Genomic DNA, 17,094 nt, shown 5'->3' on the forward strand with positions numbered 1-17,094 from the left:
GATTTTGGAAAAACTAAGTAATATCAGGCTAAAAACAGAGTAAAGAGTAGCTGTGTAAATACGAGTGAAATTAATATATAAAACTTAAAAATAGACTTTGATGTACATGCTGTTTAGATTCAGTTTGCTATTTTGCATATGATTTGCATATTATTGTTAGTGGTGCATAAGTAAAAGTAAATAATGTGTTCCTTTATTTTTAATTAATCTATAGCTAAAATTTTGGCTAATAATTTATAAACCATATTTAATATGATTTCTTTTTTGAAAAATAGATAATGAATAAAAAAAATTGTCAATATGCTCATATGTCTGCATATGTTTGTAAGATCATAGAAAGGGCATGGAAAAACACACAACACTTTACATTGGCAGTGGGCCTGCTATGCATTTTTTTTAAACAAAACTATAAAAATATTCATGGCCTGTTAAGTGAAAATGTGGACTATAATATTCTCCCTACAAAATAACTAAAGCATGTGTAAAATATGAATAAGGAAATAGACAAGAATTAGAAGGTAATATAGGGAAATTAAAACAGTTTTAATGATGTGATAGGGATATGAATAATATTTGCCTTTGATGTTTGTTGGTATTTTAAAATCATTTTTCCCACAATGTGCCACTAAACAAATACAAATGGCAATGAAGCACAAAAACCATTACTCAATAAGAAAGTCTCCTTTTCCCTACTTAATTGGAGACAAAAGTATAACACATTTCTTTACACCAGTGATTCTCAGCCTGGGACAATTTTGCCCCCAGAACACATTTGGCAATTTCTGGAGACATTTTTAGTTTTTACCACTTTATGGGTGCCACCGACATCTAGTAGGTAGAAGCAAGGGATGCTGTTAAACATCTTACAATGAAAAAGACAGTGCCCCACAAGAGAGAATCGCTTGGCCCCAAATGCCAATAATTTCAAGGTTAAGAAATTCTGCTACAGAATGACCACAAAACAAGTCAGTGCCTCTCTCACCAAAATTAAGTCATCCTCCCCAAGAAAAATATTTTCTCTGACTTAGATTCTTGTTGGAATTCCCATGAATAATTAATCACTTCCAAGGAAGAGAGCTAAAATGCCCAAGATTCATTTCGTTTCTCAAATACGAAGCTAAAATACACAGGATATGTTTCGTTTCTAAAATATGAAATTTACCAACCTCACTTGCTTTAACTCTTGCAGGGTAAGCACACAGTCAGATCATTACTTCATGTCATAGCTGAGCAAGAACATTGTTGAAGGAAAAAAGCAACACTAAGGAATTTTCTCTAAGAATTAACCAAGAGAAACAGACTGAGAAACTGGCACTATCAAATGGGTATTGTTTAAAAATAGATGAAGTAACTCTTCTGGAGATGTAATCTTTATAATGAACTGCATTTAGATTATGTGGGGTAGAGGTAGGAAAGATTGGGGAAGAAAAAAAGAAATTCAGAAAAGAAAAAAAAAACTCAACCACCTTTAAGAGAATTATTCACAGAAACAATTTATCAGTAAACATAAATATTCATTCTATAAAAAAGTCTGATTGAAAACAAAGTCTTGAGAATAAAAGGAAAAAAAGGGATGGGGATAAAGCATGTGGTCTTTTCACATAGTGCCTGACCACAGCCTAAAACCACTGAGACAGTTCACAGTTCTTGACATATACCAGGCAACCCTGCCTAATAATTACCTATTATAAATTATTGGCCTTAACAGTTACCTGACAGATTTTGTTGAAGCAATGGAAAATTATTAGACAAGCTAACAAATGGCAACCATTCACAACGAAAGAAATCATGACACAAGCAACATCTTCAACTCCTCAAGAGCTTATATAAATCTTTCTTTATTGCTTGGTTTAAATTATGCTCATAGATGTATTATAAAATATAAGTTTCTCAAGGACAGGAAATATGTCTATTTAATACACACTGAAGTATCTACTTGAAAAATTCATTTTAATAAAATTAGGATTTTTTTTCTAAGTGGAATAGAGAGGATAAACTCATGAAGGATTCATTTATTTGATCCACCCACTGTTTCCAAAAAAATAAGAATAAAAACAACAAAACAGGGTACTCGTGGGATGGAAACGATTCAAAAATGTGACTTTGCCACATTTAAAAGTGCAGTATAACCAGATGGCTCTGAGACTGAGAGATGTAAAGGCAGCCATTTGCTAGCTGTGTAACCTTGAACAAGTCACTTAATCTCTCTGGGCCTCAGGTTCTCCTTTAGTAAATAGATGGATAGTGGCCACCTCAGTTTGTATAGAAGGATTGGTTGACTTAATGCACAATAACACAATACCTATAAATACTATATAATACACAGTAAACAGTAGTGCTACAACTTGGACGTTTGTCTCCTCCAAACCTCATGTTGAAATTTGATTCCCAGTGTGGCAATGTTGGGAGGTAGGGCCTGGTGGGAGGTGTTAGGGTCATGGGGACAGCTCCTTCATAAATAGATACCGCCCCCCCGGGGGAGGTACGTTCTCACTCTGTTAGTTCCAATGAGAGCTGGTTGTTAAAAAGAACCTGGCGCCTTCCCCTCTTGCTTCCTCTCTTGCCAAGTGATCTCTCTGCACATCCTGCAGTTTCTCTTTCCACTTTTCGCCCTAAGTTGAAGCAGCCCGAGGCCCTCACCTGATGTAGATGCCCAATCTTGAACTTTCCAGCCACCACAATCCAAACAGAATAAACCTCCTATGACAAGTAGCTGTAATTATTTTATTAGTTTATGGCGATGATGATGGAGAATGTTGAATACGGCATGAGAGGAGGAGGAGGAGACGGAGAGGAGAAAGAGAAACAGGAAAAGAAGGAGGAAACAACAGCTTGCCAAAATTGAGTAGGAGAGCTTCTAAGTATAATTTATTTAGAATTAAACCAGCCTGTGGTCACTGAGTGTTCACACTCCCTTCACCCTGCTTCATGCTTCCTGAGTGACGTCACTCACCTGTTCTCCACAGCAACCAAATTTACCCTCTAATCTCAATAGGATGTGTCTCCTACATCACAGAGAATACACAGGTATTCAGGCAAGAAAGCCTTTAGCTTCCATCATGCTATCCTGACCCCACCTCTCCCTTTGTATCTTCAACCTACTCCCTTCTAAATGTTATTTCTCCTCCAAACTAAAAATCCCCCCCCCTTTTCTTTTGCAATTTCCCTCTCCCTAGTTCCCTTCAGATCCAAACGTTTCAAAAGCATAGTCTTCAACCACTAAAAAACTCCTCTTGCTGCCTTATTACCAATGAGCTGCTGTTACTGTATCTGGGAGAGGAGTCTCACAACTTACTTCAATCGAACGTTGTGGCATTCAACACAGCTGACCATTTTCTTCTCTTTGAAACCCTCTTGTGCCTCAGCTTCTAAGACATTATTATCAGAGGTCTCACACTAACTCTCTGACTGCTGCTTACACATCTCTTCCGTGGGCTCCCTTTCTGTTTTCCAGCAATTAAATTCCAGTCCTCACCAGATCTCCATTTTTAGCTGTCTTCTCATTTTCCTCTTTCATTGTATCTATTCATACAATTATAAGCACCACTTATATACTGGGAATGTTCAAGTTCACCTCTAGTCCTGATTTCTTCCTCAGCTGTACACCTGTATTTTCCAACCACCTACTGGTTATCTCCACGGGGAGATTTCCTGTGTATAGAAAAATCAACATTTTCCAAACCGAACTCACCGTCTGCCCACTTGCCTCACCTCCCACAGCCCCGCTGCCCTTCCTCTCTTCCCCTATCAGTAAAGGCACTATCAGAAACTTAGGGTTCACCACGTCCTGTTACTTTCACTTTGTAAATACCCTGATTTTATATCTTCTCTTTTACATCCCTGACTTATTTTGTAAATTCTTCCTGCAATTTTGCAGCTCGTTTTCATCTCATCTGTCAACCTTTGGTTTTGCTCCACTTCAATCCACCCCACACACTTCAGAACCATCTTCCAGAGGTGTGAATCTATTCAGACAATTCTTCTACTGACATCCTTTTATGGGTCCCTGTGGCTTTTGGGACAAAAATGAAGCTCTTGTGCAAGACATAAAAATGGTCTTCATGATTCAATCACCACTTTTGGCTTCAACACCAACATGAGACCTTCCTCACTCTCACTCTAGCCTTTTTAAGCTACCTGCAAATCCCTAACACTATTTATTTTGCCTATGTAGCACCCTCCTATATGCCATTTTTTCTGCGTGGAACATCTATCCACACACCTTTAAGCCCCTTCTTTACCTGGCTAATCTCTATGTAATACATCAGTATTCCATGTTCCCATTCCGCCCTGTGTATTTCATCCTTCAAAGAACTTAGAACCCGACATTGTGATTCTTTCTATATTTGTTGGTTTATACGGTGAGTGCCTTAAAATTGTGGACTATGATTCTAGGCTCTGTTTCTCTACATATATCATATAGTGTGTAGGGAATAATAATAAATTACTGCTATGGAAATGAATTCTTCACATGTGGCATTCATCGGGAGTCAAATATCCATACAACCATTTGTATATGGAACAAAACCATGCAGGCAGAGACACTATGACCTTGTCTAGATATAATTTATAAACATGACAGAGGAAGACAAAATAAATATGTAAAATATAAGACAATTGGAAATACCAAATGAATGATGAAATCAACAAGTGGACAAAGGAACTTAGAGGAGACAGAGACCACAAGGCACTTCCTTGGCTGCTCAGAAAAGGTCTTAAAGAAAAGATAAGGCATAAGCTAGGCATAAAGTGCAGTAAGAACCTGACATAGAATTTAAGAATAGTGAACACTTAGGTATTAAGTTTTATGAGGTTAGCAGACAAGGTGGTCTTGTTCACTGCTATGTCCTTAAAGCCTAACTCATGTCTGGATCATAGTAGCTGCTAAATAAGTATTTGTTGAATGGAATTTTAAACTGTGCAGCTGGTGATGCAAGAAAACATCTGTTTAAAAAAAATAAAAAGCATTTTTCTCCATTTGCCATTCCACAAAAAGGTAATTTGTGTATGTGTTTACTAGAACTCTTTCCTCAAAAGTGAAATATTGCTTCACTCTTTGGTTGGCAAATGTGTTGTTTTATGATGGAGAAGAATCTGCTTTAAATGAAGCGAAAGCTATTTCAGTCCATAATCCTCAGAGCCAAATTTGAATCTTAAAATGCACTTTTCATCAAAGAATCTTAACAAAAAGATTCCTGCCAATTTAACCAAGGCATCTAAAAATATTTCATTCCGAAGCCACGCTTTCTGCTCAGGAGCATTTTTATTGAGATCACATTCTTCCGAAGATCTTCTATTGGGCTGATAGTCACCTGAGTACATGGCACGGATACCATCACTACTTTCAGAAGAACTCATGACTGTATGTCATTTAGGAATTATGCATTTTCCTCATGGTTTTCTAGATTTCCAAGTTTTCCTGGATATTCTTTTTTACAAAACAGAGCTACTATAACAAACCAAGCCAGAGACATATGAACCTTTGAGTTGGAAGCCAACTAAACATGTCCCTTCTCATTTCAAACATAATGAAACCGAGGCCTGGCAATTTAAATTACCAACCCAAGCACACTCAGGAGAGCAGCTGGAGTGCACCTCGGGTGCTTGAGTACTAGCCTGGTTGGTATTCAGTCTTCATTAAGTATGTTCACAGAACACGCATGCATCCACATACAGGCATACCTCGGAGATACAGCTGGTTCAGTTCAAGCCCACCACAATAAAGTGAATATTGTAACAAAGCAAGTCACACAAATTTTTGAGTTTCCAAGTACATATAAAAGTTGTGTTTACACTATACTATATCCATTAAGTGTGCAATAGTATTATGATAAAAATGTACATACTTTGATTTAAAAATACTTTATTGCTAAAAAATGCTAACCATTGTCTGAACTTTCAGACAATGGTGAATTATAATCTTTTTGTGAGTGGAGGGTGTTGCCTCAATGTTGATAGCTGTTGACTAATCAAGTTGTGGTTGCTGAAGTCTGGGGTAGCTGTGGCAATTTCTTAAATAAGACAACAATGAAATCTGCCAAATCGATTGACTATTCCTTTCATGAAAGATTTCTCTATAGCATATGATGCTGGTGGATAGCATTCTACCGACAGTAAAACTTCTTTCAAAATTGAAGTCAATCCTCTCAAACCACTGCTTTACCAACTAAGTTTATGTAATGCTCTGAGTCCTCTGCTGTCATTTCTACAATGCTCACAGAATCTTCACCAGTCATAGATTCCATCTCAAGAAACTACTTTCTCTGCTCATTGACAAGGAGCAATTCTCAAGCATTCAAGTTGTATGAGATTGCAGCAAGTCAGTCTTATCTTCAGGCTCTACTTCTAATTTCAGTTCTTTTACTATTTATACTACATCTGCAGTGACTTCCTCCCCTGAATTCTTCAACTCTACTGTCATGCATGAGCGTTGGAATCAACTTCTTCCAAACTCCTGTAAATGTTGATATTTTAGCCTCCTCCAATGAATCACAAATATTCTTAATGGCATCTAGAAACCTTTCCAGAAGTTTTCAGTTGACTTTGCCTAGATCTATCGGAGGAATCACGATCTATGGCAGATATAGCTTTATAAAATATATTTCTTACATAATAAGAATTGAAAGTCAAAATCACTTTTTGAACCATGAGCTGCAGAATGTTGTGTTAGCAACATGAAAATATTAATCTCCTTATAATTCTCAACAGAACTCTTGGGTGTCCACATGCATTGTCAACGAGCCATAATATTTTGAAAGGAATCTTTCTTTTCTGAGCAGTAGGTCTCAACAGTGGGTTTAATATAGTCAGTAAACTGTGCTATAAAAGGATGTACTGTCATCCAGACTTTGTTGTTCCATTTATAGAACACAAGCAGAGGAGATTGAGCATAATCTTAAGGGCCCTAGAATTTTGGAATGATAAACAAGCATTGGCTTCGACTTAAAGTCACCAGCTGCATTAGCTGCACTATCCCCCAGCAAGAGAGTGAGCCTCTGCTTTGAAGCTTTGAAGCCAGACATTGACTTTTCCTCTCTACCTATGAAAGTCCTCCATAGCATCTTTTTCCAATATATAGGGTTGTTTTGTCCACATTGGTTGTTTTGTCCACATTGTAAATATGTTATTTAGTGTAGCCACCTTCATCAATTATCTTAGCTAGATCTTTTGGATAAATTTCACAGCTTTTATAGCAGCACTTACTGCTTCACCTTGCACTTTTATGTTATGGAGATGTTTCTTTCCTTAACCCTCATGAAACAACCTCTGCTAGCTTTCGATTTTTCTTCTGCAACTTCCTCACCTCTCTCAACCTTCTTAGAATTGAATAGTTAGGGCCTTGCTCTGGCAATCTGGCTTTTTCTTAAGGGACTGTTGTGGCTGGTTTGATCTCCTATTCAGACCACTCAAACTTTCTCCGTATCAGCAATAAGACTGTTTTGCTTTCTTATCTTCCATGTGTTCACTGGAGTAGCACTTTTAATTACCTTCAAGAACTTTTCCTTTGCATTCACAACTTGGCTAACTATTTGATGCAAGAGGCCTAGCTTTCAACCTATCTCAGCTTTTGATATGCCTTCCACACTAAACTTAATCATTCCTAGCTTTTGATATAAAGTGAGAGACACACGACTCTTCCTTTCACTTGAACTCTTAGAGGCCAATGTAGGGTTATAAATTGGTCTAATTTTAATATTGTTGTGTCTCAGGGAATAAGGAAGCCTCATGAGAGGTAGAGAGACTACGAAACGGCCAATCAACGGATCGGTCAGAACTCAAACAACATTTATCAATTAAGTTTGCTATCTCCTATAAGCACAGTTCATGGCTTATGTTACATAGTAATATCAAAGATCAATGATCACAGATCACCATAACAGTTATAATAATAATGAAAAAGTTGGAAATGTTGCAAGAATTATCAAAATGTGTCACAGAGATATGAAGTGAGCACATGCTGTTGGAAAAATGGCACTTATAGACTTGCTCAATGAAGAGTTGCCACAAATCTTCAATTTGTAAAAAATAATCCAATATCTCCAAAGCAAAATAAAGCAAAGTGTAATAAAATGAGATATGCCTGTTATCATTTTATAAATTTTGGCAGTCACCCGAGATAGGTAAAATGAGACTCTTACTCCCTAAAACAAGTGAGGATGTTGAGCCCCGTCTAGCTGTGATGAACTAAGGATGAACTAAGTATCAGAAGTAGAACTAGCATCTAAGACTTTTGATTCAGTTCAAGGTCTTTCTATTGTTGTCTTTTATCAGAAGCATCACATTGACATGGATATTTATTCATTCAATACAAACGAGTCAATGACAATTTAAATGGTCTGGTGCCTACCACTCTTCAAAGCGAGGCGTGCTATAATAACAGAAAGTTACAATTACCAGAGGTTGCAGTCCACAAAGGGAAATGAGGCAAAGATGCGTCTGCTAATCAATTTAGAAGTTTCACTTAAATAATCAATCAACCATTCTTTCAGAACTGAATCTAATCAAAAGATCTTAACACTTTTAGACCTGTATACAGGGATAACGTACCATAAACATTTTCTTCTTTTATTTAGATACCAGTGATGGAATTTCCCATCTGTTGCTCCAAAACAAGTAACCATCTTTTCAAAAACACAACAACAACATACATCATGAAAAATTTTCTTTGAAGGATTAATTTTAGATCATCAAGATTGCTAGCTGAAATAAATGTTCATTTTTCAGCAAGTCAAAGTGTGGCTTGGCAAATCCATGGGTGTTAGCATTAGGCTAAGAAAGGAATCTGGCTTGGAATTTTCAACATTTGGTTTTTCTAATCACTAATGCTGCAATGCTGTCCCATTTACAACCTGACATTTATTTTTGCACTTTCAACATCCCATGATTTTTCAGCAACAGTAAATAGCTTTAAGTGATGACACCTTGCCTTAGCCGGATCTATATTTTGACTAGCAGGTCTTGGCATTGTGGCCACCTCAGACACCTCTCAAAAATGTTGCGTGTGGGCAAAAATGAACAAGATTTAAAGGAAAAGGAAACAAAAACTCTATCACTCTAAACAACTTTAGGATATAATACACCTAAGTTCTTAGCTAACCTATTGTAGCAACCTCTAGTCATCATGATTGTCTCTTAGGATTCTAATTTTTCTTGATTTTTTTTCCCACAAAAATCCCGTTTTTGTGACGCTCTAAAGAAGGAGATGGTAAAATAAAACTTGGGGCGAGGAAAAGAGTATAAATAAAGCAAAATGCAAAAGAGAAGAGTCTGATTCAGTCACATGTAGGACAAACAGAATCACACCTGATTACTGTATTACTTTGTTTTCAACAACAGAATTTAGATTCAAGTTCCTAGGACTTAGGAGTTACCCACATTGGAGTATTTTTTTGTTTTTATACTGAAATTCAAAATATAAACTCATGAAAGGCCTCTAAAATTCCACAGAAATGAATATTTGCCTATGGGAGGAATTAAATAATCTCCCAAGAAATATTCTCTATCCACACAGGAGATTTTCATAATGTGAGGAAAATCTATAGTTCTGAAACATCCAATATTGTCTTTAGACTGTGTTTTTGTCCTATATGATAGAAAATTTCCCAAAATTAGAATACAAGAAGATTCATGTCATTCAAACATTACTGAAATCATTGAATATTACCTTGGGTATTCATAAGGTATAAGCATAAGTATTCATATGCTTTAGAATCTTCTGATACCTCAGGATTATCACTTATCTTTGGACAGAGTATAAGGACAATGCTGGTTATTGAGCTTTCTTTTGGTTTGAATTCTGGGAATACGGAAATTTGTGTCATGTTGACAGCTGACTTTCATGCCCTGCTGGCTGGCTTAGAAGTGTTTTGCATAAAAGCTTACACACTATACCCCCTTCATTAATAATTCATCCAATTTCTAGACAGAACTATACCACAACATAATCTTCTAAAATGTACTGTGTGCTGTCAGGATTGAAAGTAACACTGGAATTTTACATTCAAATGTAGCCTATCTAGAGAGAATTTTCCAAGGAGGAAAATTTTAAAAATACAGAGTAAGACAGTCACTGGAGAAATGTCCCAAGTAAGAGGGGGGTCCTGGAACTCTTGCCATTGTCTTGCATGTCTGCAGTGCTCCAATATGGGCAGCAGGGGTCGCTCCTGCACGAAGCAAACCCCCTACACGTGTTTCCTGGTTGGGAACACACAAGCTTTTTCTCTTAGCACTTGCCCCAAGTCCAAGGAGGCAGCCACTAAGGAGTGCTGCTGTCAATAAATTGTACAAGCTTAGGATGTGAGGTGAATACCATTGCTGAAGTGACCAGAGATGACACATGGGTCTGAGCCTACCTCTTGGAAACTGGGTAGTCAATTTTTATTTTATTTTGGTGGCAAGAAGGGTTAAAAGAGGCAGCAAGCAATGGGGCTGGGACATGGAGGGGATGAGTGTCATTAACTGTAAGAGGTGATCTCTCAAAGCAACAAGTCAGCATCAGTATTCCAGGGTCTGTTACAGTTTAGTTTGTAGGTTATATTCTCTTATATGTCAAATCAAAACCCTCTCCTCATCTCCTGACCTGACCCCAAACCCAGAAAATCACTTGACGAACTGGGTTTCCCATTATGCCTTAGGAGATGTGGCTTCTGCCAGGGTCTCCTGCACGTGGCTGCATTTTACACGTGAATGTGTGATGCATTTACTCCCTCTATGCCAAGTCCCAAGTATGTGAACTAGGTTGAAAAAAAAAAATCATTAGGAACAAGAAAGAGCCTTCTCTGTAAACTCAAACAAAAAACATGTTGCCAGGGGATTCCAAGGCAAAATCCCCTGCTCTAGCCCCTACCTCATACACATACTCACGCATACCCCACCCCAACAGCTAGCTCCCTCGTCTTCCCTGTCCCCAAATGAAGGTCTGCAAAAACATAGGCATAAACCTCAATACTCACCATATTCACTTCAGAAACCATATCGATGCTGGCAATGTCTATGTTCATTCCCACAGCCACGGGAGGACCTGAAAACCAAGATAGCCACGTGATTTTTCAGAACTTCATTCATTCTTTGCAAGAGTTGGCCTCAGGCATAGGACACTCTTTCCAAAACCCTTCTGCATTGCTCACACTCAAATTCTTCAATTTTCTGATCATTTGTACAAAAGGTGGCAAGCACTCACTCCTCTAGGAAATGCTCTATTGAATATGCACACACGTGTGCTGATGGAAAAGGGATTCCAGCTCCGTCTACATTATGTATACGTCTCAGCATGGGAATACATACAACACACAGAAGCACAAGAATCTTTCTAACCCAAGGGACTTTTATATATTGTTTATATGTTGCTCTGCAACCCCCTCCTCCTCATTCTTTCCCACCCGCCTTCCGTGTGCAGGTTTTAACTCTTTCAGCTTCAGAGGAAAATGAAGTAAAATTAAATTGGTCTGTCAGCATATCTAGGGCTGCAGCCAGAGGTCCTTCTCTCCTCCGCTCCCCACTCCCCCCTCCCATTTTCCCTCTACACTCCCATTCCCCAATCCTCCCCTCTTCTGTGAGGCTTGGAGAACTGGATAATATCCAGACATGAGCCACTTTAAACCATGGACAGAAGTACTCTTCCAAAGTAGGCGGGCACAGGGGGTTAATGCCACCTCTCAACCAATTGCCTGCACATCTTGTCCTCAAAAATGTTCAGGACGGCCTTCTGTAAGCCAGGTTCTCTCTGCACAACATTAACTAAACTTAAGAGGTTTATATCTCGAGGAAGCAAAAAACAGTGAAGCTAAGGATTTATAACAGCGAAGCTTAAAGACAACAGTCACTAAATTTGAGCACACACCAAGAGGAGCGCCTTGAAAGACCACCCAAGTGCTGGATAGTAACAGACCAGCTTAAGTTTGGATCAGTTTCTCCATATGGTAAAACAGAGACACATTCAGTTCACCACATGCACCCACAACTAGGGAGAGGGAGGAGAGCGCGCACAAAGCTCAAAAGACAGCTTCGGCGATAGCTGGACCGTTTCTGAATTTACAAGGCAATCCCATTACCTCCAAAATCTGGTCTCAGACGAATGTCATAGCCTTTCAGGAGTCTATCCACCGTCTCTTTAACCAGCGACATATTACTAGGGTCATTGACACTAAAGAAAGAAATGACAATAAACAGGCATCAATAAGAAAGCAGGCACAGCGTCTTGAGCATCTAATCCTTACTACATTTCCCTGCTCACAGAGGTATGCAGAGCCCTTCAAAGTGAGAAAGGAAAAAAGAGAAACGCTGAACAGCACTTACCTCTGCGCACAGACAGCGGCGATTATTAAGGGGAATGACCAAATCCCAAAGTAGCCTCTTTTCCGGACTCTCCACATCCCTTTAGTTTTTGAGGGGATTGAAGGTTTCACTGAAGAGAAGAGATCCAACTTAGTCTGCCCAGTGCAGTAATTCTAATGTGAGGCGCATGCGCACGGCGTACCAAAACATCAAAGGGAAGCGCGGCTGCCAGAGACCGAGCAGATATCCTTGTTTAAAAAAAAAAAAAAAATTAAAGGGGAAAAAGGAAAGGCATATATACGTATAATATAGACATATTTGAGTCGTATAGAAAAGTCACCCCCCAGGAGCATCCAGAGTAAATTCTTTGTTGTCCTTTCGTTAAGACAAAAACAACTACAGCGTCTGGTAAGTTTCGGTAGTTGCAGGACGCAGTTTTGCACCTCGCGGGTTGTGGGTTTTTGGGTGTGTGTGTGTGTGTGTGTGTCCTCTTAAATATGCAAAACCAGATTAGGATTTTAAGGAGAGCAGGTGTGGGGTGCGAGCGGAAGATGGGTGCCGGGAAGCCCACTTCTGGTCGCAGGGGGAGACAGGGCAAGGAGTTTGAACTTTGTTTCCTTGGCCAACAGCATCCCCTGCCCGGGGCAAGACGGGGACCGGGCGGTAGGGGTTGGGGGTAGGGGCGGTGCGGCGAGGCGCGGGGGAGGGGACTCTGCAGGAGTAGAAGGGGGAGGAAGGGAAAAAACCAATGGGAGGAGTGCTGAGCAGCCCGTTGGATTTGGGGCGGGCGGGGGGGCGGAGAATAAGAACGAAACGGAAAAATAAAAAAAGAAGAATTGAAAAGAAAAGAATAAAATGACTCCTGGTCTTTTTTAGCAGTCAAGGAGCAAGCTTTTCTTCACTACTCACGAGCAATTTCTTTCTCCTCTCCTCACCCTTTGCCCCCTATTCCCAGAGAAGAAAACCTCGGGGTCCTGGTTTCTCGCCGTGTGACGTTCCTGACCCGCTAGTCGGGGTTATTTATAGCAGCGGGGAGGGGGAGCGGCGAGGGGAGCAAAAAGGCAAGGCTGTCTCTCCAGGGTTCGGTCTGGTTCTGCAGTGGGAAATTATGAGTGGGCAGGGTGGGGTTTGCATGAGGGGGAGATGGGACGCGGAGGCGCGAGAGATGCGAGTGACAAGCGCCCCAGCACAGGTGCGGGGGACAAGAGGGCGTGGGCGGCTGCGCCGCGCGGGGAGGGCAGGTGGCCGGGTGGGACGCGCCCCGGCCGGGCCCCCCACGCCCCCGCAGCCGCGCGCGCCCCCACGTGCGGGCGTCCCCCCGCCGCCTCTTACCTCGCGGGCCCGCGCTCGCCGCCCACTCCCGCCGCGCCGAGCTGGCCCCCGGCCCCCGGCCAGGGCAGGGAGGCGGACGCGCGGCCGTTCGGGGTTGCGCCTCGGGATACAAGCCCGAGCGGCCCCTAGAAGGCAGGCAAAAGGAGCAAGGGTCCCCGCGGCCCGCCGGGGCACCGCGTTCTCCCGCGGTCTCCGCTCCGCCTCGTCCTCTCTTCCTTTTCCCGGGCCCGGGGGGACCCGCACACCAGAGGCTTCCTTTTCTCCTCACGCTCGAGGCTCGGGCCGGCTCTCCCGGCACCGGAACCCGGAGGAGGCTGCAAGCTTGGGCTGGAGGGCGGCGGGGGAGATACTCAATTCACAAAAGGAATCTTTCCTCCGCTGGAGGGAAAAAGAAGTGCCACTGGCGCTGGGAGGTGCTACGAGGTTGGGGGCATCCGGGCCGTCCCAAGGAGCCGGATCCCCGGGGAATCTCCGGGTACTACCGAGTTCATCTCAGCACGCGGGAAGGGACCGGTAGGGCAGGTGCTCCCGCCACCACAACCCTGAAACCCCACCTCCTCCACCCCCGGTGAAGAACTGGGAAGGCCAGAGCTCAAATCTTTATTCTAGGCACCAATGCTTAGCCTCTAACCACTACTACTAATGATAATCATTGTCACCGTTAACTGAGCGCCTACTATGTGCCGGCGTGCCGCATTAATTTATTCTTACAACAATAGCAGTGTTTAGCTATCACTTCAGTGTCCCCTTTAATGGATTTGGAAATTGGTGCACTGAATCTAAAGAACTTGTCCAAGGTCACTCAGGTGGCAAGAGGTGAAACAAGGCTTGCACTTCAAAGCCTGCGTGCCTAACCACTGGAGACACAGCCTCCACTCCGGACACCACCGAGTCCTCGACCTCGCCCGCTTCAGCTTCTCGCTACGACGGGCCGAGCCCGCGGAGCCCGCGGCAGCTGCGGGAGGAGCGGGCGCGCAGACGGGACGAGGCTTGTCCCTGCCGGTGTCTACGGAGAGAGGGACAGCGAGCCGGCAGGGTCGGCGGCAGGCGGCGGGCGTCGCTCGGCGGGCTCCGTAGCACCCTGGACTCGTCGGGGTCCCGGTCCCGGCTGCACTGTTGACCCACTTAACCTTCCAGTCACCTGTCCCCTGTGCCACCCCGGTCAGAGGGTCATTCTAGGGCAGCTTGAGGGGCAGGGGGCGTGATTCCACGGGAAGTGTGGAGGCGGGAGGGCTGAAGGGGAGAATCCCACAGTTCCCCTGGGATGGATGACAAACGGGAAGGGAAAGCTATGTGCCTTCTCCGACCAAGGGGGTTTCTGGGTTAGAGGCAGGTAGAACACAGCACCATAAACACAGTGCAGAGCTACAGCGTGGCGTTTTACCGGACTCCGAGGCTCATATGAGCCCATCCAAAGACACACACACACACACACACACACACACACACACACACACACACACACGGGGGTGAGGAGGGAAAGATCTGTAAGTCTCCCATCTGTGATTATTCGGGTCAAGTTACAGGCATTGGAATATAGACCTATGACCAAGGAAAACTGCTCATTTTCTTATCTTTTTCCTTACCATTACACACAATCGGAATCTTTTGCACAAGCAGGAAAAAAAAGGGAAAAAAGTTCAGATTATCATCATTGTACTCAAAGGATTCCCAAAGCACTTTGAGGCAGTAGTCACCAAATGATGAAGCCCTAGAAAGCTCCTCTCACCCTGGAAAACATCTCAAAATAGGGTTTTCGTTCTGACCTCGTTACCCATGTTGTACTTTCTGAACTACCAGCCCCTTCTACTTAGGCCCACTTCAGTTTGACTTGAGAAAACAAAATGCAGTAAACAGGACAGACCACAAATACTGTCACCCATCTAGAATAATAATAATGGCTTGGTGAATGAATAAACAATGTTTTATTGAAGGCCTATTAAATACGGGAAATTAAGGAAAGAAGGGCAAATAGTTAAAATAAAAGTAGCATGCATCTCAGCAAGTAAAATAGCATGGTGCAAACTGAGTGGATAGAGGAAGGGAGGTAATCCTTTTGAGTTCAAAGTCCAGCTCAAATACTTAGTAACTTTGTAACTTGCATAAGCCATTTAACCTCTCTAAGCCTCAATTTCCTCTTCTGGAAAAAGGAGAAGAAAAATAGTACCTTCTCCACGGGATTGTTGTAGAATGAAGTAAATATATGCATAGCATTTGACATGTGATTAATACATATTAGCAGTCTTTTAATGAATAAGCCATAATGAATGGACAGGAAAGGAAACAAGGTTTAGTGGCATTCAATTATGAAGATGGAGTAAATATAAATTTGGTGCAATAATTATAGATTAGCCTGAGAAGAAAGGAACAGACATTTCAGGGAATTAAGGTAAGGTTAAGAAGGAGCTTTATTAAAGACCAAAGCAGCAATGAATATGAGAAAAGATGAAAGAATATTTGTTTTCTTTGTGGAGTAACATCTCAGAAATATCTCTTATCAATAACTGTAACTTATGTAATTAAAAATATATTCTTTCTAGTTACAAAACCTAAGATCAACTTATGCTTAAAGTGGGTCTTTATTGTATAGCAGAATCAACACTGGACATCACTCTGGAAGAATTTGCTGATAAGGTTGCCTAGGAAGATGCAAAATCAGAACAATAATACAGAATCTGGAGTTGTGTCTGTTTCTGGAAAGCATCCTAAAGATCCCAAATGTAGAAAGAGAAAACAAAATGTAAGTACTCTTAAGGGATCATATTTCAAAGTTATCTCTTAATATGAAACATATAAATGCAAAGTAAAAAGTCACCAACCTTCAAACTCAGACTTGGAGGGGAGGGGGGGAAAGGGCAACATATGTAACCTAAACATCTGTACCCCCATAATATGCTGAAATAAAAAAAAAGTCACCAACCATCTTCCATTAGTCTTTACAATAATATTTATTTATTATTCTGTAAATATGATAGTGGGCTCCTACTCTTTGTCAAATATTATTGGATAAGCACGGGGGATGATATGCTAAAACAGCAGACATGTGGTCCTTATCCTCTTGGAATTTACACTCTAGTGTGGGAAAGAGCCATCACAGAAGTAATTACAAATATAGCAAGCAAAGTGGGAAAGACAGGAGATTATGGAATCCATACATGCTACAGATAACTCAATTTGAGGATTTGGATGAAGTGATGTTTCAGTTGAGATTTAAAAAATAGGATAGCCTGATGAAGAGTTGGGGGAAGAATCGTCTAGATAGAGGAAATATTATGTACAAATATCCTGGACCAAGAGAGAATGGCATAAATGAAGACCGAAGGAAGAACAGTCAGACTAGAAGATGGGCAGATGTGACTGTTGCCCCAGTTGAAGAGCTGGGCTGGAGCAATTGGGGACCATTAATGGGTTGAAGCAGAAGAACATCAAGTTGAGTTTTGATCACACTGGAGGAAGACAGGAATGGCTGTAAGGGACCTGGTAGGAAAC

At 41.5% G+C, this 17,094-nt stretch overlaps 1 protein-coding gene across 1 annotated transcript in view; it reads right to left on the reverse strand.

Annotated features, from left to right (window-relative positions):
• GABRB2 (gamma-aminobutyric acid (GABA) A receptor, beta 2) overlaps positions 1–14,096 on the reverse strand; it is a 349,441-nt gene extending 335,345 nt beyond the window's left edge. Inside the window, exons 1-4 of the mRNA XM_012644788.1 lie at positions 14,013–14,096; positions 12,295–12,498; positions 12,051–12,142; positions 10,953–11,020 (exon numbers count right to left, since the gene is read on the reverse strand). Of these exons, the coding sequence (XP_012500242.1) occupies positions 10,953–11,020; positions 12,051–12,142; positions 12,295–12,371 (237 nt within the window). The 5' untranslated portion in view covers positions 12,372–12,498; positions 14,013–14,096. The remainder of the gene's footprint in view (positions 1–10,952; positions 11,021–12,050; positions 12,143–12,294; positions 12,499–14,012) is intronic.
• Between the last annotated feature and the right edge of the window lie 2,998 nt (positions 14,097–17,094).

This window comes from Propithecus coquereli, unplaced genomic scaffold, assembly GCF_000956105.1.
Source record: "Propithecus coquereli isolate 6110/MARCELLA unplaced genomic scaffold, Pcoq_1.0 Scaffold220, whole genome shotgun sequence".
Classification (NCBI taxonomy): domain Eukaryota; kingdom Metazoa; phylum Chordata; class Mammalia; order Primates; family Indriidae; genus Propithecus; species Propithecus coquereli.